This window comes from Heptranchias perlo, chromosome 2 (genome assembly GCF_035084215.1).
Source record: "Heptranchias perlo isolate sHepPer1 chromosome 2, sHepPer1.hap1, whole genome shotgun sequence".
NCBI classification, from domain to species: Eukaryota; Metazoa; Chordata; class Chondrichthyes; order Hexanchiformes; family Hexanchidae; genus Heptranchias; species Heptranchias perlo.
In genome coordinates this window covers 128,501,330-128,525,246 of record NC_090326.1, presented here as the reverse complement: position 1 = coordinate 128,525,246, position 23,917 = coordinate 128,501,330, and the positions used below count along the sequence as shown (strand labels likewise).

Genomic DNA, 23,917 nt, shown 5'->3' with positions numbered 1-23,917 from the left:
GACAGGCCACAGCGAAGAATCGCATAGACCTCCTCAGAAGACTAACACGGGACGCAACCAACAGAGTACCCTTCGTCATCCAGTACTTCCCCGGAGCGGAGAAACTACGCCATGTTCTCCGCAGCCTTCAACGTGTCATCAATGACGACGAACACCTCGCTATGGCCATCCCCACACCTCCACTACTCGCCTTTAAACAGCCACCCAACCTCAAACAGACTATCGTTCGCAGCAAATTACCCAGCTTTCAGGAGAACAGCGTCCACGACACCACACAACCCTGCCACGGTAACCTCTGCAAGACATGCCAGATCATCGACACAGATACCACCATCACACGAGAGGACACCACCCACCAGGTGCATGGTTCATACTCCTGTGACTCGGCCAACGTTGTCTACCTCATACGTTGCAGGAAAGGATGCCCCAGAGCATGGTACATTGGCGAGACCATGCAGACACTGCGACAACGGATGAACGGACACCGCGCGACAATCGCCAGACAGGAGGGTTCCCTCCCAGTCGGGGAACACTTCAGCAGTCAGGGACATTCAGCCACCGACCTTCGGGTAAGCGTACTCCAAGGCGGCCTTCGAGACACGACAACGCAAAATCGTCGAGCAGAAATTGATAGCCAAGTTCCGCACCCATGAGGACAGCCTTAACGGGGATCTTGGGTTCATGTCACGCTACATGTAAGCCCACCAGCGAACAAAAGCTATCTGTTTTTAATGTTACGGGTCATTTGCTGGCTTTCTCCGCCTTCCGGATGTTTCTGCCTTTGTTTTCCTGTTTGTTTTTTTTTGTTGAATGTATATTCGGAGGTTCTGTAGGTAACACCTCTCTGTCTGAACACGGTGATTGCCTTGGCAACGGGCAGTTGCAAAAACTGTCTGTAATCACCATGTATTTTTCTGTGATCTATAAATGCGTAGGCTTCGAGGAGTTCCTGACATTTACCTGAGGAAGGAGGAAGCCTCCGAAAGCTTGTAAATTTCAAATAAAATCGTTGGACTATAACTTGGTGTTGTAAAATTGTTTCCAATTGTTCACTTCTGGGCACCGCACCTTAGGAAGGATATATTGGCCTTGGAGGGAGTGCAGCGCAGGTTTACTAGAATTTACTGAACTCCCAGGGATAAATTACGAGGCAAGATTACACGAACCAGAGTTGTATTCCCTGGAATTTATAAGAGTAAAGGGTGATTTGATCAAATTTTCAAGATATCAAGGGGACCTGATGGGGTAGATAGAGAAACTATTTCCGCTGGTTGGGGATACTAGGACGAGGGGACTTAGCCTAAAAATTAGAGCCAGGACTTTCAGGAGTGAAGTTAGGAAACACTTCTACACGCAAAGGGTGGTAGAAGTTTGGAACTCTCTTCTGCAAACGGCAGTTGATGCCGTCGTTAAATCTAACAATCTCAGATTTAAAATTTTGTTAGCCCCATATTCCTTAATACCTTTGGCTAAGGCGAGTATATGGAGATAGGTCACAGATCAGTCATGGCGGAACGAGCCCAAGGGACCGAAGGGCCGCCTCCTGTTTCTATGAATAACGACAGAGGATACATATCTCTGACCACAGGTCTGTAGGAAATAAAGTACACTGAGTGGTACTGGTGTGCTGTGATTGAGTTCTGTTTGTTATGGCATTGGTTTACTACTTTACATAATATATGTATAATATTTTAAGTGTGTTGTATCCACATTTTAATAATATGCTTATCTAGGAAGTAAAAGAAAGACACAGGAAGGCTGGATATCTGAAGCAAAAATAGAAAAAGTTTAAAATGGCTTTTCAAGTGAGTTTATCCAATGAGTCGCTAAGCTGTATCGACAAGACAGTCCCAAGTTTGATTTCTGATCTGTGATGCGTTAACTGATCTCTGCTGAGCTAACAGTAGGAGTGCAATTGGTCTCAGTGCCCCTGGATTGTGGAGGATGGGGGGGGAAATTGGATTAGAATTCAGTTGTTGATCACTGTCAAAATCCCCTGCTGGAAGGGCACTTGTGTAGAACATTGGGCGATAACAGCATTGACGTCCAGTGTGATGCTCCCGATGGTAAAATAGCTTCATGGTCACTATTGTGGCTTATACGTGGTTAAGGAATACTTGGGCAAGTTGTTGTTGCAGGGTGCCCAATGCCTGTGGAATCATATCCTATGTAGGAGACGATGCCAGCAGGGGAGAGGAAAGAAAATTTAAACGGAAACAAAATCTGCTGGAAATAAACAGCCAACTAGTTGGCATTTAAAGGGAAGGATAGGTTAGTGTTTCGGTGGATGTCTTTATCTGATAAATGTAAACCTGTCTATATTTCAGATGCTGAATTTCCAGCATTTTCTATTTTTGTTTCTTGCTTCCTAATTCAGTGTGATGTCATGAAAAGTGTTTGAATATCACGTTCGTGTTTGATGCATTTGGCAGGTTATCACTCAACACTGTGCATCAAAAAAAAATTATAGTTTTTTGTGGGATGCATAAACCATTGATCACATGCATAGTATAATTGGGAATATTTACCCCATAGGGTCGTGATTAATTGGATAAACTTAATTGACAGCAACTTGATTGATTTAAGAGGCTTCATTATTTTGCAAGCTGAATTTACAGATGCAGTGTAACTTTTGTTTCTTGGGGTCAGTTTTAATCTGTCACACCGTGCAGTATATCTTTTAGTTGCATATAACTGAAACCGAGTGACAGCATGTTGCATTTGATATAGACCTATTGGGCTGGAACTTGCACAATAAATTTCTGTTCTATATTGCCGTTAATTCCTCAACTTGTGACATTTTTATGCCCCGTGTCTTCACATAGGGGAGGGATAAAAATAGAAGCAATATTTTTTTTATTTCCAATGCAATTTGTGACACAGAAAAAAAGCTACAATAATACCAAGGGGAGAAAAGCTTTGGTTGTGACATCCTGACTAACCACTTGATGGCAGTGCTGTGGAGCTTGCCATGTCGTGGTATGTGTTAACCAAAGGACACTGGAAATTAGTTAGAAATGAATAAGAAGCTGTACCATACTAGTATTGTTTTAAAGGTTCCATTGATGAATTCCTTACATTTAGCATTGGTATTTAATACCACTGAAGTCAACATGCATCGCTGAGTGGGACTGATAAGTCCATTACACAATTTTCAGAACAGAACTTAATTTTTAAAAATTAGCTTTCCTCTTCCTCTCTCCCCCACTTCTGGGGAAAAAAGTTTGAATGAAAATTTAAATGCGGAAGCATTGTGGTTTCATCCAGATGTTTCAAACTCTTGGGAGTTTATACAGAAAGTGTTGCGAAGATCAAACCAAAGACAAAAGCTTCACGTGTAACTTTGTTTGCTGGTTATAGAATATTAAATTCACCAAGAAGTTGAAAGTAAGTAAGAAATTGCACATCTTTATTAAATAAATATTCACCTAGCTTTGAGAGGATTTTTTTTTTGTGTTTATGAACAGTCCATGAAAAGCTACTGAAAATGCTACAGCCAGAGATGGAAAAGGGCCTCCCTTATAAACCTGTTATGCAAAATTCAGATAACAGTACAAACCTTAAAACATGTTCATGTTCTACTTTACCATATTCATTGTTGGAAATGTTAACAAAAACTAGCGCAAAAAATTACACTATCTAAAGCAGGTGCATCTTGTGAAGGTCAGAAAACAGTTTACCATTCAAATAGCAAAGCAAACCAGGAAGTTAAGTGGGTGGGGAGTTTCTTTTGAAATTTGATTGGTCAGTTTTTGCAATAATCTTTTTACATTCCATAGTTGCCTTTGAGTGTTATCACCGTTGCCTCTTAATTTGGCATTTGAATTAGAGAACTGTTTCAGGAAGTGGTTCTGTTATGCATGGAAATTGCTCAGACAGATTCTACAGCTGCTGGATGGATTTTGGAGTTGAGCATGTGTAAGTTTCCACGTGTGGAATTTTAAAGTCACTGTTTGTGATAGTCTTGCTGGGGAAAACAGCAAAATAGTTGTAAACGGTGATTTTAAAATTGCATGGAAACAGGTGGGAGTGCTTCAGCAGCTCGGCCTGCTTCTAGCCATGTTTTTTTTGGAGATTGCAAATCACCTACTTTTAGTTTTCTGTAGCATCTCTGACAGCTGCATTTATTTTGAAGGTTTGAAACTGATATCAAACTCCCTATATAAATTTTTAGGTCTGTCGAATCATTTCCCTAGAAGAAATGTCCTCACATTTCCACCCGTCCCCATAGTCACACTGATCTCCTGTATATTGTGTGTTTTCTATTGTATGCTTGCCTTTGCACCTGCTTTCAGCTTGTCCAGTTTCTTCCATGTACTAGGCACTTTAAAAAAAATAAAATAATGTACATTATTTGGGACAAACTAAAGCAGTTTGTAGGTTTAGGAAGTTGACAACCTGAGACCTGACTGCTCTCAGATACTTTTTCAAAATTTATCTTTATGTTCTGTCGTTTTTAACCATACAGTTTTTAAAAATTGTAGATTAAATGTTACTCTCTGATGCTGGATTAAATATTACTCTGTGATGCTACATATAGTGATCTAGATTTGAAAGTACTGCAATGTTGTGTAAATTGTTTCCTTAAATTATGTGCTATCCAATTTATCACCAGTTTAGTGTTTTTGTCTGCTAATTTAGAAAATTTTGCATTTAAGAAAAAGCAAAGATGATGGAATGTTTTTAAATATAATGTAACTCTAGGTTGCCTTGATTGCTATTTTAAAGATATGAGTTTTTACAGTAGTAGTTGTAGCTCTATTTATTTAATCCTCTTCCCCCCCCCCCCATACCTAATTCCACATGGTTCAATTAGGATCAGGCAGTGGTATACAGCAACAAAGGCATTAAAATTAAGCACATGCTACTCTGGTGGAAGAAAGCATGTCTCGTTGTTACTAATGTTACTATACAACAGTTGAAAAAATGTTCTTCAATAGATAATGGTCAGCAAGCCATCTGGAAAACAGTGGATCCTAAATTTGGTAGTTGGTTGTAAACCCCCAGCAATTAATTGTGGAAGTAATGTATTTTCTTGGGGTTTAGCTGGTTTTAGTTGTCCCAGTGGAAAGGGAAGAAAATCCCCCCCCACCCCCCAAAAAAAAATAATTGAGCAGATGCAATGCTTCCACAGCTTTTTAAAAAAGGATTTGTCAGTTTGCTGCTTCAGCTAGTCTGACGCTCTGCAGTACAATCCCATTTCTCGCAATTCCTCACTCAGTCTAACAAACAGAATATCTGTCTGAAGCATATGCACAGTGGCTCAATTGAACTTTCTAACTTTGTAACCCTTCTGAGCACAAATCCTTCTAAACCTCCTTTTATGTTGGTTATACAGCAGCTCAACACTGCACTGACTTCTACCCATATATATGTCCTTGCTAGACAGAGAGGTTAAAAGTAACTATTAATTAACCAAGAAAATCTCCTACAATAAAAACACTTGCATTTCTTTTTGTTCTGCCCAGCATCAATGCTCTGGATTGCCTACTACTCCATCTTTAGTTCTGAAAATTAAGTGGTAAGGGAGTCATGTTCAAAAATTAGTCTCGTGCTACCACCCTAAACAATGACTGTGGAAATTGGCAAGCAATTACTATATTGCATGTGATGTCTCTAAGAACATTTTTAATTTAGTGAAAGCGAGTTCTTAATTAAAAACTGATGGGGTGGGGGAAGGATCTACATGGCATCCACAAAACCAGTCCATCAATATAGTTTGCACTTAAAATAGTTCACATCAGGGAGATGTAACTTATTGGCTTTAATTGTTCACCTAATTCGTTATTGAAATGACGGGTATGTGCTGAGCTGTGGGATATGACTTTTATCCCGAATGGCACTGATAACTCATTTGCTGCTTTGTCATTCGTCAAGTCAGCCCACTTGTAGGGTATAAGTTGTATTCTATTCTCTCCTTCATGCAAACCCTAATAACTTTAATGCTTCCCTGTTCAAAATGCCACTGCTGTTGGAGAGGTTAGTGAAATCACTAAATGCAATTTCTGTTTAAATGAAAAGAGCTGTATAGTGGGTCGTCTTCTCTTTTTTTCTCATCATTATTACAATTATAATGGCTTATGATACTTATGATGCAGAGAAGAAAGTACACAATTATCATGGGTTTGAATCCTGATACTATATGTTGCAAATAAAGGTTCTTTGTACTGTAATTATTTGCAGTAATGGTGAATTATTTGCAGCTTTCTATTTAATGAATTAACATGGTTAGGAATCAGCACAGTACTGTAATTTTAAGGATAAATGCGTAGGAGATATAAAAACTGTACTGGTAGCACTCCTGATAATTTTGGTCTTTGCTGTGCTAACCTTGTTTCAGAATTCTTTCCAAGGCCAGGCATAGATTATACTTCAACCAAGTAAATCTAGCTTGTCAGGGAACATGCATTTCACACATTTTTACCATGCTGCCACCAGTTAAGATTTAAAAAAAAACAAGGCTGTGTCTGTGCAAACAAAACACTGCCCTAATTAAAATTGGTTTTGACCTTCGTAATCAATGATGGTTTGTAACTGCAAGCCAAGAGCTGAAAGATGAAAAACATTTTTTGAGACTAGATAAGGCACTGTAGGAGAACTTCATAGTCTACATGCATTTGATTTAAAGTGTATAATATTGCTTTTTAAAAGGGGAGTCTTACAAATGGTACCCTATTTTTTTATATTGAGATATTTTAAGTAAATTGATTTTTTTGGTAACATCCATTGGTCATTTCTGCTGTATTTTGTTTGGTTGGTGGAAGGGGGTGAACATTTTTGTTTAGACGGTGAGCGCTGATGACTTCATTGAGAGATCTGGCCACAAGGAGTTACCAAGCCTGAGATAGCAAACGAGCTAAATTAACATCCGTAAAGGTGGTTATTTACCCAGTGTACTACAGCGATTCTATCAGTTCAACCATGTATGTTAATTTAGTTTCCTTGCACTATGCCAGCACTATTCCAAGGTAGTTCCCATGGTGACATCAAGACTTGCTTTTTAAAAAAAAAATGGACTAAAAGTACTAAATTTGTTGTAATCATCATTTGATTTAAAAAAAATAGGAATTGATGTCATTTTGTATTTAATTTTGGATTCCGAGAAGGTGATGAGAAACAATGGACCTTAAATTATGCCTTGGGATACAAGCAGATGAGCACTTAACTGTCCATCTTAAATTCCCTTCTCCATTATTTTAGTGAAGGCATTAACCTGCCAATGTTTCTGATAAAATAATGGAGAGAGAAATTTTAGACAAAAACATTAAATATTTGCTCGCTGGTATTCCATGGTGTAATTTCTGGGCCAATACTTCTGAAACTATTTTAAATTTATGTTTAAAAGTCCCAGGTTCGGTCTCTGGCCTGTGCTGAATTATGCTGACCTTGGTCAGAGCAGCAGCAGAAGAATACAGTTGGCTTCAGCAACCCTGAGCTAAGGAGGAAGAAAAATAAAAACACCCAATGACGTTGCTGTTGATTAATATCGATTTATGAGGCCAGGGCTTGGCTGTGATGCTCTCTGTGGTTGAACAATTCTTTGTGTAAGGTGGATACCAGAGGGTGCCCTGTGCTATGGATCCATGTGTCAGTGTAAGCAACCATTGGAGAAGAGGGGAGATCATTTAAAAAAAATTATTTATGAAGTCATATGAATGGAGTAAAACTCATGATGTTCACTTACTAATATTATCCTATGATGCCTAATTGTTAATGTCTGATTTTAAAATTGTCAAAATTAATCTGCCCAACCCAAATGTGAACAACATGTTGCAAATTTATATAAATTGTTTAACATGTGACCAATAGAATGTGATTTTTTTTTTGTTTTGGCATTTGGCATTTAAAAAAAAACGCTGAGGTCAATATGCACAATGGAAATGAATTGTTTCAATCAGGGCTTTTTTTTAAATCAAAGTAAACTAATATTTCATGTTGCACTTCAGAAAATATAATAATCACATCACAGTCCGGAGCTGTAAATTGCAGGGTCAATATTGCTGAAAGTGAGTTTGTTTTTTTTTTCAGCTTTATTCACATTACAATTTATAAACAAAAATATTTTGAGATACTAAAATGCTAAAAATTTTAATTCTCTAAAAAATGAAAACTGTGACTGTTACACTGCATCAGAATCAGACATAATTAGAAATTTCTGAGGTAATTTGTAAGCTAGTTCACAGTATTATGTTTGCTGCTTTTGCTTTCTTCTCCCTCTCCTGAGATGATGAGCAGGCTACTTGGTCTCTGCAGTGCTGTTCTTGAACTGGCTGTTATGATTTACACAATTACAGGGGTGATGTAGCATATGGGGAAATGCCTGACCCTCTTCGCCATCTTCCCCTGTTGCAGGCATGGACCAATGACTTAGCACTTTGTAGCTGGGCCAGTATAGTTGGTTCACAATGTTAATTTTTTTTTCCAGCTCTAAACCTGGTATTACAAAACAATTGCTTACGCAGTTAAACCTAGAAAATACTGAATGTATACAGCAGATCTGTTAGCCGCAAAGGGGCAAGGTAGTTTAAAGTTTTAAGTAGTGATCCTTTGTTCAGGGTTCTGACAAAAGGTATCTATCTACGTTACCTACTTTTCTTTTTTCAGATGCTGTTAGACCTATTGGTGTTTTTCTATTCTTATTTCAGACTCCAGCATTTGCAGCTTTTTTTTCTTTTTATCTCCTATGTTTACACAATCCAATCTTTATGCATTTTATATAACACTTGTATTTAATCCCAAAAATACTTATAAAATGGCTAAATTTTCATTCTTTATTTGAGTAATGAAATTAACTATATTGTGGTAACTTGAGTAGTAGTATTAGAATATTAATTTTATTAATTCCCTTAAATTTGCATGCGGGCTATTCGGCATTTAAAAAGAACATTTGTGTTTAGAGTCATCGTAATTGGTGTTGACATACGTGAACAGTTTTAATACAACTAGAAAATTTACAAATGGTAATAGTCATGCTGCATGTTTATATTCAAGCAGTCTAATCGATAAATACTCGTGTTCTATAGAGTAATATTTATTCTATGCAAAAATTGTGATCTTTTTACTAGTGCACTTAAGGCTACAGAGTACAAAACACTGAGGGTATATGAATGAATTCCTTGTATTACTATGCAGTCATTTTGACTTTTGCAATACTAACAATAAAATTGGCACAATTTTCTAAAACAAGACATGCACAGGTCACATTATCCCCATGAGCTATTAAAATAAAAATGATCGGGAATATGTCTATGCTATAACAAGCAATATCAATAGAGTTCCAACAATTTGCTATATATGAACTGTAAGGGTGCAAAGGGACTGTGGGTATTTTTTTATTATTTTCAAAGAATTCTGTGTTAATTTTATTCAATTTAAATTTTGAAATTATTTAGGAGGCTTTAATACTCTAAGCATACATAAACCAGATTTACATGTAGTCTACAGTACAGAAACAGGCCATTCGGCCCAATGTGTCTATGCCGGCGTTTATGCTCCACACAAGTCTCCTCCCACCCCTCTTCATCTAATCCGCGATATCCTTCTAAATTTGTTCTTAACAGCAAATATTTAGGTTCCAAGATTGATTTTAAATTGTAGTCTAAATATCTTAGTTGCTTCAGATACCATCCATTCTCCAAATGATTCTTGTAAGATTTTTAATGCCACTAGACACTTTTTTTTAAGGAGGTCCTTGTGCTGTTTTCCTTTTTTTTAAGCATAATTCGTTAATAAAGCTTACTGGAAGCAGAAGTGATGAACATGAGGACTAAATGTTCAGATGACACTTGTCGTACTATTGTGTGTTAATGTCGGTCTGTTATTTCAGGAGCCCAAATTTTGGATTAAACTGAAACCATTTGCAGTACTAAAACAAATGAAGTAAATTTATATTTCAGAAATCTTGAATGAGCCAGTGTTTCATTTTTTAAAAAAAAACTACATCTATGTTCTCCCTAAAATTAGTGTGAAATTTAAATATGGATTTGAAAGTCAGAGAACGCTGCAGAAAAATTGAAAAGGCTGCGTCATCATTCTTAATATCTCAATGTTGAAGATTTATGCAAGCTTCTATTTTTACTGTTCCCCCATTTTTGACAATTTGTTCAGCATTTTTCCAAAAAAAATCAATTTCATTTATTCAAAATGCATCTTACAATTTGTTTATAACCTTTTTGAGGGGAAAATAATTTCCATCTTTTCTCTGAGGGTTATTGAAGTTCTGTAAAATTTAAATTTTGAATTGTATTGAGAAATATATATGCTATGCAAGAATCTTCGACAAATATGCTGTACAATATGTGTTTACAATTAAGATAATGCAGCAAGACTAATTAGCTAAGGCTCTATAATTTGTGGTATTTTCCCATTTTAAGTTTCATAACTGAACATTTTGTGCAATAACTTGTATTTATTTTGGAATTTCAAAATTGCTGGCTTGAGCTGTGTTGTGCAGATGTTGTATGCAAATCTTCTAATTACTGGCGTGTGTTAAAAGCTAAAGTGTTTGCAACGGTCTCACTCATGAGGGTTGAGGTCTCTCTTTGACTGAAGAGGATAGAGTGCCGCTAGGAATATTAGTGGTTGTATGCAGGTTTTAAAAAAAAAAATCCAGTGTAGCAAAATACAAAGGTTGAATAAGCAGAATCTCAGTCTCCAAGCAAGCAGGTGCCTCTGTTGCTGAGCAGTATCATGTTATTAACCTGGTGTGTTCCCCACCCTGTTCCTTTTCTTCACTGTTGAACAAAGTCCTTATCCAGAAGGTTTTAGGGAAAGTATACTGACTTTTTTGTGTAGCAGTAGTTCAGAGAAGTGAAAAAGAAAAGGAAATCAGAACCAATGACTGTTTAGTCATGTGCAGCTGAGTGCATAACGTGGCTGTTGCTCGTGTTGCTCAAATTACATTGCCCGAGGAGCTGCACTGGGTCCGCTGTCTTCCTCGATCATAACACTATGCTAAGAGCTTTATATATTTCTGACAAAGTCGACTTTGTATTTTTGCAGGATGCTTCGTCTGCAGACGTCAGGAAAGCCTATCGGAAAATGTCTTTGATCTTGCATCCGGACAAGAACAAAGATGAAAATGCAGAAATTCAATTTAGACAAGTAAGGGCAGCCTTTTATTTATCTTATTGTACCTTTTTTAATATTTTGTATTCTTGTTTAAACATTTTGCATTTTGACCTTTTTTGTTTTCAGTTAGTGGCTATCTATGAAGTTCTGAAAGATGAAGAAAAAAGACGGAGGTATGTTTTATGAAGCCCTTTAAAATGTATATTCACTTTGGAGTTGGCTATCCATAATCTTTGAATTACTTGAATGATAAAAGGCATTGTAACTTGTTTTTATAGAGTTTGTTCAGGTATAGTAGTGATTGTTTTTGTTCATTGGCTAAATACATTCTTGAAATTAGTGTGTCAGTAATAAAACTTCATGCTGTGATTTATGGTGAACAATGAAGCTAATCTTTACTATTTAGCTTGCTGTACGTGCACTAATACGACTAGTATGCAACTAGGCGTTGATATATTTTTATGATTTAAACCTGTGTGTGTGTGTGTGTGTGTGTGTGTGTGTGTGTGTGTGTGTGTGTGTGATATAAAAGCTTCTGAGAGCTATACTCTTTCTCCTCTTCCACTGCCACTAGAGCTATAAATCTGCCTTATTTTGGCATTTCGTGGCAAGTACTGCATTTATGATCTGCTATATTGAATTAAAGTGGTTAAGACTGTCATTTTTTTTCTCCCATAGCAATTTGGAAAATGTTGTATTGTTTTATATTGATTCAGAATGTTAAGTATTTATTTACATCAGTTCCTGTATGAAAGTAGTAGTATTTGGAGGTTAGACAACCACAAGAGTTTAATAGTTAATCTCAGTTTAGAGGATTTTTAAGATTTTGGCCAGCCACCTCTGGAGAAATGTGAGCAGCAGTTTGTGACCCCTGTTAACAATACTTGTTAAAATATTAAATTTTTAAAAAATCTGCACATAAATTAAACATATTCATTTGTAGGCAGGACTATTATAACTTGCTTGTGAGGTTCTAGATATAATTGGGTCGTAGTAGACTTAAACTGGTTTTATACTGATGCTTGTTTAGGTCAGATTCCATGAGCTGGCTTTAAATATTTACACTGCTAAATCTATCTCCCTTTCCCAGTGCAGACTTGTTTTTTGTGGGTCTGCGAGTCTGCCGGGATAAGAAAGCCATGTAAATTCCGGGAGGCAGCATGCGAATGCTTGTTTCCTGAAATCCAACCATAAACAGCGTAGTATAAAAATGGGTTAACAACAGCAAGAATGTAGTGCTTCATTTTATTCATCATTCAATAATCCTGGATATGTCATTTATATTTTAATCAGTGGTTCGTAATATAACTTTCTAAATTTGGGAAAAAATAAAACAACTTTTACCTTTAAAAATGAAATCCAGTAGCCTAATAGTTTCCATTAATATTTATTTTAAAATAATATTTGCCTAGCTTTGTATACAGTTTTCTCAATTGGATTTTTGTTTAACTGCGTAGTTAAATTCCAAAATTAAAGATCACCGTACTAATTATCTGCAGTTTTTTCAGTTGTGCAAATGCTGGGAATCTGAAATAAAAATAGAAAATGCTGGAAATGCACAACATGTCCGTCAGCATCTGAAAAGACAAAGTTAATGTTTCAAGGCTTCATCAATGCTGTGATGAAGGAGGTTGACCTGAAAACTACCCTTTTCTCTTTTCAAATGGTGTTTAATCTGCTGTGTATTTCCAGCGTGGACCAATGGACTGCTGAGAAAAGGTCTCCTGCAACAAAGAGTAACTGGTATTTTATGATTTGAATTAAAAGAAGGAAAATTACATGGCAGCTGATTTACTCAGCCATTTAGAATGAAAAGCACAGTTGTGTTACAAATAACTACATAACCTTTTTCATGTGTAAATTGTTGGAATTTTCTGAGTACATATTTGTGTAAGGTTTCCAAAAGTACATGGTTTCTTTGTGCAGTGAGAGGACTAGTGAATGGACATTTTAGAGCGTGTGTATGTCTATATGTATATACAGTATGTGTGTTGGAGGATATGCTGTTTTATAATGAGTTATGAATGAAGTGTGACACTTACAGGGAGTGCATGCTATATGCAAGACTTATAACATATGAAATAGATATGTCATGTAATTTTGTTTTTGAAACATCCCTCTGCCCCCTTTCCCTGTTGGGAAACAATTGGCTTCTCTTTACTGCCTCCCCAGAAAGACATAGTTGAGATCAGGATATCTGCATGTGGGAAATAATCTGAGTGAACTTATATCTTCCAGCACTGTAGCACCCAATTTTCTTGTCATTAAATAATTGTAATGAGACCTGTTTCAATTTTAAAATGTTTGCTTTTTTACCTATAAGCTTCCAAGGATAATTGCGTATAAATTTATGAGCATACATATGGAAAAGAAGGATGGGAACAGACCATCTGGTCCATTGAGGCCACCCCATTAAGAATGGTGTAGCCTTGTATATCATTGACTTCCCCCCCCCCCCCCCCCCCAAAAACAGAAAATCATGCAGCCTCCTGGGAGAGGGGGAAAAAATTCTGAGGGCAATTTAAAAAAAAACTCCAATCCCCAAAGGCAAGTAAGCAAGTTCTAGGAGACCATTGTAACTCATGAGTCTTGCTAATCCCAGCTACCCTTTTTATAGCATGAAATGTCCTCTCTCAGGATCTTGTCCAGCTCCCTTTTGAGGGTCTGTAGGGAATCCATACTTACTGCATGCTTAGGTAATCTGTCACAGAGGCCAATGACTCTCTGAAAAGAAATAGTTCTTGGCATCTAACCTCTTTGCTAATGTATTTCATGCTTATGTTCCCTAGTTCTCCCAACCCTCTCTAGCTCAAATAACCTATCCAACTGGACAGAATCTATTTCCATCATCATTTTAAGTATTGCAACAACAATGGCTTGCATTTATATAGAGCTTCTCATGTAGAAAGACATCTGGGAATTTTGTTTCATAAATAAATGTAAATTTTTCTGTTGTGAATGAACCTGAATTCTCAAATTTTTTCAACGTCCATTTTACTCTCAGTAATTTTTTTTTAAGTATTTAACTTAAGTTTAGGAGTTGCTACAAATTCTTTTTCTAAAAAAAGTACGTTATACATAGTCATTGTTTCTTCGCTAGAATTTATGCTTGTGGTTATTCTAATGTAAAGGTAGAGTATTGTTAGTAACTTTAAATATTGTACAATTCTGATATTTAGAATTAACAGGTTTAAAATGGCAGTGCTGCCTTTTTGTATTAAGAACAAGAGAAAAGGGAAAAAAAAATCAAACTGATCAGTATAAAATATGCCAGATGAGCTTTTACTTGTGGCAGGAATTGTATCCCATCACCAGGAGGCAGTATTCAATACAAATTTGACAGCGATAGCAATGGGTTATGAAATGAATTTGACAAGTCATTTTGTGAAGTATGTGCTTTAATATGCATTTTAATGAAATGTTTAATGCTTTCCACTTTAGCCAGAATTTTTGTACAAATCTACTGTACACTGGAATGTACTTCCAAGTAAAAATAGCTCCAAACCCTTGACCCCCTAAATCTGCACTAAACTTCCTCGTTTAATTGTGCTGACATTTTTACAATACTTTCTATGTAATACAGTCCTCTCCACTTAATAAAATATAGCTAAATTAATAGGATTGACAAAGAAGTGTGGTTCCTTTTTATTGGATCAACACAAATTAAAACATGAAAGCTATTTGGATTAAGTCTGTGGAAACTCAAAATCCCAAACCATTTTCTATCTGCAACCATTGTACTCATTCCTTTTAACCCAATTCTAGTGATGAGTTTCTACAGAATATTTTTCTTCCCTCCACACTACTGAGATTCCTGTGTAGTAAATTATACCTTTAATGTGTAACAGTTTTTTCCAATTATTGCAGAATTGTATATAGTTATAAAGTGACTTGTGCCAAAATTGGGAGAGCTGTCCCACAGACTAGTCAAGCAACAGCCTGACCTAGCCATGCTCACAGAATCATACCTTTCGGCCAATGTCCCAGACTCTTCCTTCACCATCCCTGTGTATGTCCTGTCCCACCGGCAGGACAGATCCACCAGAGGTGGCGGTACAGTGGTATACAATCAGGAGGGAGTGGCCCTGGGAGTCCTCAACATTAACTCTGGACCCCGTGAAATCTTATGGCATCAGGTGAAACATGGGCAAGGAAACCTCCTGCTGATTACCACCTAGCGCCCTCCCTCAGCTGATGAATTAGTCCTCCTTCATGTTGAGCACCACTTGGAGGAAGCACGGAGGGTAGCAAGGGTACAGAATGTACTCTGGGTGGGGTACTTCATTGTCCATCTACAAGACTGGCTTGGTAGCACCACTACTGACCGAGCTGGCCGAGTCCTGAAGGACATAGCTGCCAGACTGGATCTGCGGCAGGTGGTGAGCGAACCAACACGAGGGGGAGAAACCTACTTGACCTCATCCTTGCCAGTCTACCTGTCGCAGATGCATCTGTCCATGACAGTATTGGTAGGAGTGACGACCACACAGTCCTTGTGGAGACAGTCCTGTCTTCACACTGAGGACACCATCCACCGTGCTAAATGAGATAGATTCAGAACAGATCGAGCAGCTCAAAACTGGGCATCCATGAGGTGCTGTGGGCCATGGCCCGGCAGATTCCTCACTCTACCATTACCAACAAGCCAGGGGATCAACCCTGGTTCAATGAGGAGTGTAGAAGAGCATGCCAGGAGCAGCACCAGGCATACCTAAAAATGAGGTGCCAACCTGGTGAAGCTAAAACTCAGGACTACATGCATGCTGAACAGCGGAAGCAACATGCTATAGACAGAGCTAAGTGATTTCACAACCATCAGATCAAACCTCTACAGTCCTGCCACATCCAGTTGTGAATGGTGGTGGACAATTAAACAACGAATGGGAGGAGGAGGCTCTGTAAACATCCCCATCCTCCATGATGTAAGGAGTTGCACAACACTAGGTTATAGCCCAACAGCTTTATTTGAAATCACAAGCTTTCGGAGGTTGTGATTTCACTCACCATTTAAACCCTTCAATCACCCGGCGAAGGAGCAAAGCTCCGAAAGCTTGTGATTTCAAATAAAGCTATTGGACTATAACCTGGTGTTGTGCAACTCCTTACATTTGTCCACCCCAGTCCATCACCACATCATCCTCCAAGATGGCAGTGTCCAGCACGTAAGTGCAAAAGACAAGGCTGAAGCATTTGCAACCATCTTCAGCCAGAAGTGCCGAGTGGATGATGCATCTCTGCCTCCTCCCGATATCCCCACCATCACACAAGCCAGTCTTCAGCCAATTCGATTCACTCCACGTGATATCAAGAAATGGCTGAGTGCACTGGATAGAACAAAGGCCATGGGCCCCGACAACATCCCGGCTGTCATGCTGAAGACTTGTGCTCCAGAACTAGCCGCGCCTCTAGCCAAGTTGTTCCAGTACAGCTACAACACTGGCATCTACTGGAAAATGTGAAAAATTGCCCAGTTATGTCCTGTCCACAAAAAGCAGGACAAATCCAATCCGGCCAATTACCGCCCCATCAGTCTACACTCAATCGTAAGCAAAGTGATGGAAGGTGTCATCAACTGTGCTATCAAGCAGCACTTACTCACCAATAACCTGCTCGCCGATGCTCAGTTTGGGTTCCACCAGGACCACCTGGCTCCAGACCTCATTACAGCCTTGGTCCAAACATGGATAAAAGAGCTGAATTCCAGAAGTGAAGTGAGACTGACTGCCCTTGACATCAAGGCAGCATTTGACCGGGTGTGGCACCAAGGAGCCCTAGTAAAATTGAAGTCAATGGGAATCGGAGAAAACTCTCCATTGGCTGGAGTCATACTAGCACAAAAGAAGATGGTAATGGTTGTTGGCGGCCAATTATCTCAGCCCCAGGACATTGCTGCAGGAGTTCCTCAGGGCAGTGACTAGGCCTAATCATCTTCAGCTGCTTCATCAAAGACCATCATAAGGTCAGAAATGGGGATGTTTGCTGATGATTGCATAGTGTTCAGTTCCATTCGCAACCCCTCAGATAATGAAGCAGTCCATGCCCGCGTGCAGCAAGACCTGGACAACATCCAGGCTTGGGCTGATAAGTGACAAGTAACATTGGCGCCACACAAGTGCCAGGCAATGACCATCTCCAACAAGAGAGAGTCTAACCACCTCCCCTTGACATTCAATGGCATTACCATCGCCGAATCCCCCACCATCAACATCCTGGGGGTCACCATTGACCAGAAACTTAACTGGACCAGCCATATAAATACTGTGGCTACAAGAGCAGGTCAGAGGCTGGGTATCGTGCAGCGAGTGACTCCCCAAAGCCTTTCCACCATCTACAAGGCACAAGTCAGGAGTGTGATGGAATACTCTCCACTTGCCTGGATGAATGCAGCTCCAACAACACTCAAGAAGCTCGACACCATCCAGGACAAAGCAGCCCGCTTGATTGGCACCCCATCCACCACCCTAAACATTCACTCCCTTCACCACCAGCGCACCATGGCTGCAGTGTATACCATCTACAGGATGCACTGCAGCAACTCACCAATGCTTCTTCGACAGCACCTCCCAAACCCACGACCTCTACCACCTAGAACGACAACAGCAGCAGGCACTTGGGAACAACACCACCTGCACGTTTCCCTCCAAGTCACACACCATCCTGACTTGGAAATTCATTGCCATTCCTTTATCGTCGCTGGGTCAAAATCCTGAAACTCCCTACGTTACATTTTGGAATTCGGGATAAAAATTGAAGTTTTTTCGCTCCTTTCCTGAGGTGCTGATTCTTGTTAAGGTAAATGTTTCCATCGATATTGGTGTCCCTCTGATATCTTCCCTAAATGGCTATTCGTAGTGTTTTCATAGTATCATATTAGGTATAACACAGGAGGAGGCCATTCAGCTCATGGTGCCTGTATTGGCAAGCTATTTCACTGTGGAGGGCATTACAGCCAAGCCAGATGTCTACATGAGCATTTTCTAGCAGGTGTCACTGGATAGTAACTCCCCACCTTTTGGTTGTCCAAGAGCACTGAGCCCACCTGTTGTCCTAACTGAGAACTGAGTTACAAACTGGCACCTTCCTGGCTTTGTACCCTATTATGCGATGCATTTGCCCACTAAGGAACTGAGGTACCTAATTAATATTTTGCTATTGTAACCCTGATGTTACAGAATATGTTCTGGGGGAAAAAAAACAGGTAGTATCTTTTTGCAGAGAGTTATTTCTGTACAGTTTGTCTTTAGTTTCCTGCTGTAAGTCTAAATATTAAATCTTGTATATAGCGCACGCTTCCTGTGCCACTATTTTCAGTAATTCTTTTTATGTCAACATATAGAATGGAAACTGCCTATATAAACAATTAGTGAGAATCTACCTGTAAACATTTTGCTGTGACACTTTGTCGAGCCAGTGCTTCTAGACCCTAAGTGACCCCCTCAAAATAATGCTAGATGCTGATGCCTCATCCCAGTACTGCCATACCCAAGGCCTTCTTCCCAGTGTTACCAGATCCCAGGACTGCCTCTTCCCCACTCCACAACCCTCATTGCTAGTAAATAGTGTCTCTTACAATACTATTTGGCAAATTACCCTGACTTATAAAACCACCGACCTCATCATAAGTAACACCACTGGAGATCTGCCAGTACTATACAACAAAGATAAAGTTTTTTTTTGGATCATGCTTTCATTTTAAGTTCTATGCCAGGGGTTGAACACCACAATTCCAAGGAATGACTTAATCTAGAGCCACTTTCAATTTTCTTTACAATTTTCCAACTCCCCCTCCTTTCCTGTCCCCTGGGGATGTTTTTACAGTTATTGGTTGCTGTCTGGTATTTTGATGGTTGAGCTTTGATGGTGTCAATAAGCTATTGGATAGCAGAGGACATCACATCAAAGCCTGAGCATGACTTCATCTGATGTGTGCACTTCCAACAGTGGTTGCTGGATAGTGATCAGGTGCAAAAACCCTTGTTGATTGACATTTTGTTTCCCATACCCTCTCTAGCGAAAGGGCATTTGTCCCAACTAAAATCAAGTAACCTGATCAAATCTGGGACCTTCCTGGTTCACTTTTTAAAAATTCGTTCATGGGATGTGGGTGTCACTGGCGAGGCCAGCATTTATCGCCCATCCCTAATTGCCCTTGAGAAGGTGGAGGTGAGCTGCCTTGAACCGCTGCTGTCCGTGTGGTGAAGGTTGTCCCACAATGCTGTTAGGATAGGAGTTCCATGATTTTGACCCAGCGACGATGAAGGAACGGCGTATATTTCCAAGTCGGGGTGGTGTGTGACTTGGAGGGGAACGTGCAGGTGGTGTTGTTCCCGTGTGCCTGCTGCTCTTATCCTTCTAGGTGGTAGTGGTCGCGGGTTTGGGAGGTGCTGTCGAAGAAGCCTTGGCGAGTTGCTGCAGCCACAGTGTGCCGGTGGTGAAGGGAGTGAATGTTTAGGATGGGGTGCAAATCAAGCGGGCTGCTTTGTCCTGGATGGTGTTGAGCTTCTTGAGTGTTGTTGGAGCTGCACTCATCCAGGCAAGTGGAGAGTATTCCATCATACTCCTGACTTATGCCTTGTAGATGGTGGAAAGGCTTTGGGGAGTCAGGAGGTGAGTCACTCGCCGTGGAATACCCAGCCTCTGACCTGCTCTTGTTGCCACAGTATTTATGTGGCTGGTCCAGTTAAGTTTCTGATCAATGGTGACCCTCAGGATGTTGATGATGGGCGATTTGGCGATGGTAATGCCGTTGAATGTCAAGGGGAGGTGGTTAGACTCTCTTGTTGGAGATGGTCATTGCCTGACACTTGTCTGGCGCGATTGTTACTTGCCACTTATCAGCCCAAGCCTGGTTGTTGTCCAGGTCTTGCTGTATGCGGGCACGGACTGCTTCATTACCCGAGGGGTTGCGAATGGAACTGAACACTGTGCAATCATCAGCGAACATCCCCATTTCTGACCTTATGATGGAGGGAAGGTCATTGATGAAGCAGCTGAAGATGGTTGGGCCTAGGACACTGCCCTGAGGAACTCCTGCAGCAATGTCCTGGGGCTGAGAAGATTGACCTCCTACAACCACTACCATCTTCCTTTGATCACTGGATAAATTAGTTGAATCATGGGAACACTGATACGGCTTATAATTAATAATGTGTCTGCTTACTTCACTCCTCGTCCATTCCCCAATTGCAGCTGTATGCTTTTTCCTTCTGCCCTCCGTCTTGATTAAGTTTTGTAATTTTTGAATTGGCTGTGTGGTGGCCTGAATCCACGGTTGCTGGTTTCTGCAAAGTCACTGTACTCCCTGTTGATCATATGGGGAGCCTACCAGGCCTCAAGCAGGTAAGAAAATGATTTTAAAAAGTCAAACAAATTTTACTAATACATTTGTATTTTCCACTATAAAATGAAGTATTTGAATTAAAATGTCCTCCTCCAATGACTTGTTTTCCTATTGAAGTAGATTTAATATTTATGAATATTAAACTTATTAAGTTGAATATAGACAGAAATTAAATTGGAGCTGAAGCAAAATCCCTATGCTGTGAAGCAAAATAATGTTTTAACCTTCGCTTGCTCGGGCAACATGACAACCGTCGCAATAAATGTGACCAAACTATCCAGTTGACTGTTCCTACAAAATCTGAAGGTATGAGTATCTTAAACAACCCAATTTTTGCAGTAGAATGAAGCACCTCACTACTAGCCCTTTTCCATGAGGCAATATGCCAACATTTTAGCGCTCAACAAATAATTTCTTTAAAAAGGCAAACTAATTCTGATAAGCCAGAGGAATCAGCCACAAACAATGAATTCTTAACACAAATCAGTTTTGTTCTTGTCAGGCTCTTGTGAGGAATCTGGTAATTTCCTGGGAAATTTTATTTAAGTTGGTGACCAGGATCAAAAATTTCTTGATCGAACCCATCAGTTCAAAAAAATACTGCATCATACTAAATAAAACAATAAAAAGGAAAACAGCTGCCTCTTTTTGGGGTAACTATCATCATATCATCTCACTGTCAAGCACCTAGGGTTTCTATACATTGGATGAGGTTGACAGCTGTTCAGTGATATTCCCAACACACTATTTTAAAATACTGCCTGCCTTCTTTATCCAACCCTACCAAGCGGGCCCAGTTCCCACCCCTTGTGTGACTTTCTGTTGCCTTCTGTGTCACCATCTTGTAATGTCTTTGCTATAAAATGTATGGTGAATCATGTTTTAAGCGTGGGCAAAATTATGTAACAAACAGTTAAGGAAAAATTATTTTACTTACAGTGGATTATCAGTGGAGTTCCCATGCACTATGCGTAATTCCGAGCATGCGTACAATGAAATTAACCAAATGTTATGTTACCTGATGATTCTCCGTTTCAAGCATAATCCAGTCTGATGGTTAATTTATTTTACTACTTGTTTCTTTATGTATGAAAGGATGATTTTTGCTGATCACTGAAGAAAGAATATATGAGAGAAGGGCAGAGCAGACGACCGAATCCGTGCTGTGGGAGGATGGGGATCTAGAGAGAAAGCAGGGCATAGCAGCAGTCAAGTATTACATAGTATGGGAGAGAAAACCTGAGCAGGAACAGCCTGGAGAGAATTAAAACAAGAACAGGAGCAGCCTAGTTGGGGGGGAAAAAGATTAGATGGAGTAGTCTGGATGGGGGTGAGGAGGAGGAAGAATAGGAGTGGTAGTTGCCTTGTTGGGGTGGGGGGGGGGAAATCAAAATAAACTTTGAGCAGCTTGGAAGGATAAAAATAAAAAGGAGCCACCTGGAAAAATAGAACAAGAATAGGAGCTTCCTGGATGTGTAAAAATAAAAAAGGAGCAAGTGGAATTGAGTTCAGAGGGGAAGAATACAAGAGTGGCAGCAAAACGGGGCCTAGGGAGTGTCTGGCAGCAGCAAAACAGGACATGGGGAAGGAAAAGGCGGCACAGCATATTGGGGCCAGGGAGACGGTGGCAGAGGCAAAAGAGAAGCACTTGCCTTTTTAAATTCAAGCACTAAAATGGAAGTCTTGCAATGCAGTCCCCAGTTCCCACCAGAGTTCTGTTACCTGGTGCTATTTTTAAATCCAGGAAATGGCCTGTGAACTGATTGTTTGTTTGTTTAAAAGTTAAATTTGCATTTTTTAATACTCAGATTTGCAAACAAACATGAAAAGGTGACAGGATGCTTATTCCTGAAAACAGCTTTAATCATTTAAACAGGAGCTGTTCTCTTATCTGATATGAGATTTTAGGGTTGATACTTCCAAAAGCCCTTGTTAAGTTTTTTGTAATGTTTGGTTTAATCTCCATAAATATAAAATTCAGATATATTAGCGATGTAAAAAATAGCTTTGTGCGCATTTGTTTCTACTTTGGAACTCCCAGTAAATGCTGGCTTTGCTTTGTTTGTCTGGTTATTCATCATAACAAATTTGCATTTTTGCTGAAAATCATGTCTTAACTATTTAATACCAGTAGCCATATTTGAATCACATTTATAGAAAAGGGAAAAAAATCAAGTACCTTTTCCGTTCATATTGAGGATAAAACTACTAAAATCTTTTGGATGTGTGAAATCTTTTCCCCTCTTTTTGACTGTCTTGTTTTCATTCCAACTATGGGGGTAAGAAGTAGGGTCAACATTTAAAACTCAGCCCCCGCCCCCTCCACAACCAGTGCATTTCCTGAAAGATTGTCCCTGGGCTTGTGGTGTAAATTGGTTTCAGCTGAAAAAAAATGTTCTCAAGCTTTTCAATGCAGTCAGTCATTTATGATCTGTAACTTAAGAATGTTATCATACTGGCTTGATGTCCATTGTCCGGGCAACATTGTGGATACATTTTTGCTTTGTTTTAGAAAAATATATATATTCTATGTTTTGGATGCATGGAGAGTAACTGAATTCTTTCTCAGCCTTTCAACTGGTTTGATGTATGTATATGCTGATGCTGAATATTGTAGCCTGTGTACATTTAAATGTACTAGAAATTGATTTATAAGATTAGAAAGGAAGGTTTAATGGAATTGCAGTCAACAGTTGAAAAATAAGAGTCTTGAAATCCTATGAAGATTACAAGGTTCTTATATTTAAAGAAAATCTTTGCTTTCTGTGGTTTTGACTCACTTAAAACTTAACCCAGCTAAAACTGGACAATGTACTTTGATAAATAATTGTATTTGTCTTTCCAAAATTGCCATTCTTTCATGTATAATTCTGAAACCAATATATCCCTGGTGCTGTCGTTTGCAGTCTGTAAATGTGTACATTCCAGTATAGATGTTTTAAAGGAAAACCAGGAACTGGGCTGCTGCATATATTGGTGAATGATAAGTAAAGGGTATGAATGTCCTAAACAGTTACAGAATACAATAACATTCTTTTTAAAGAAAAATACCAATAAAACCTTAATATTGGGCTTCCCTGTTTTCTAAAATATTCTTTTTAAAAAGAATGTAAATACCAAAAGTCTAATAATTTATCTTGTACAGTCTGTGTTTTGTGCAGCAGGAAGTTTTCACGTGTGAGACATAAACCTTTTCATCAGTACAAATCCATACTTAAACAAAATTACTTGTGACCACTTTAATCTATATTTATGTTTGCACTGCTGCTGCCTTATTTGGTTTAATGTAAGGAATCTTACAACACCAGGTTATAGTCCAACAAATTTATTTTAAAATCACAAGCTTTTGGAGATTATCTCCTTCGTCAGATGAATGAATGAAAAGGTTCTCAAATCGCGTATCTTATACTATGTTGGGACAGCATCACACCAATCAAAAAAAAAATTATGTTTTTTAAAATTCTTTCTCTCTCTCTCTCTCTCTGCCATTTTGAGTTTCTGCCTGCC

At 39.1% G+C, this 23,917-nt stretch overlaps 1 protein-coding gene across 2 annotated transcripts in view; it reads left to right on the top strand.

Moving 5' to 3' along the window:
- Nucleotides 1-23,917, top strand: part of dnajc1 (DnaJ (Hsp40) homolog, subfamily C, member 1) — a 217,788-nt gene that overhangs the window by 54,279 nt on the left and 139,592 nt on the right. For both annotated transcript variants that reach the window (XM_068007113.1, XM_068007114.1), the window contains exons 2-3: nucleotides 11,002-11,103; nucleotides 11,197-11,243. In XM_068007113.1, coding sequence (XP_067863214.1) covers nucleotides 11,002-11,103; nucleotides 11,197-11,243 — 149 coding nt within the window. The remainder of the gene's footprint in view (nucleotides 1-11,001; nucleotides 11,104-11,196; nucleotides 11,244-23,917) is intronic.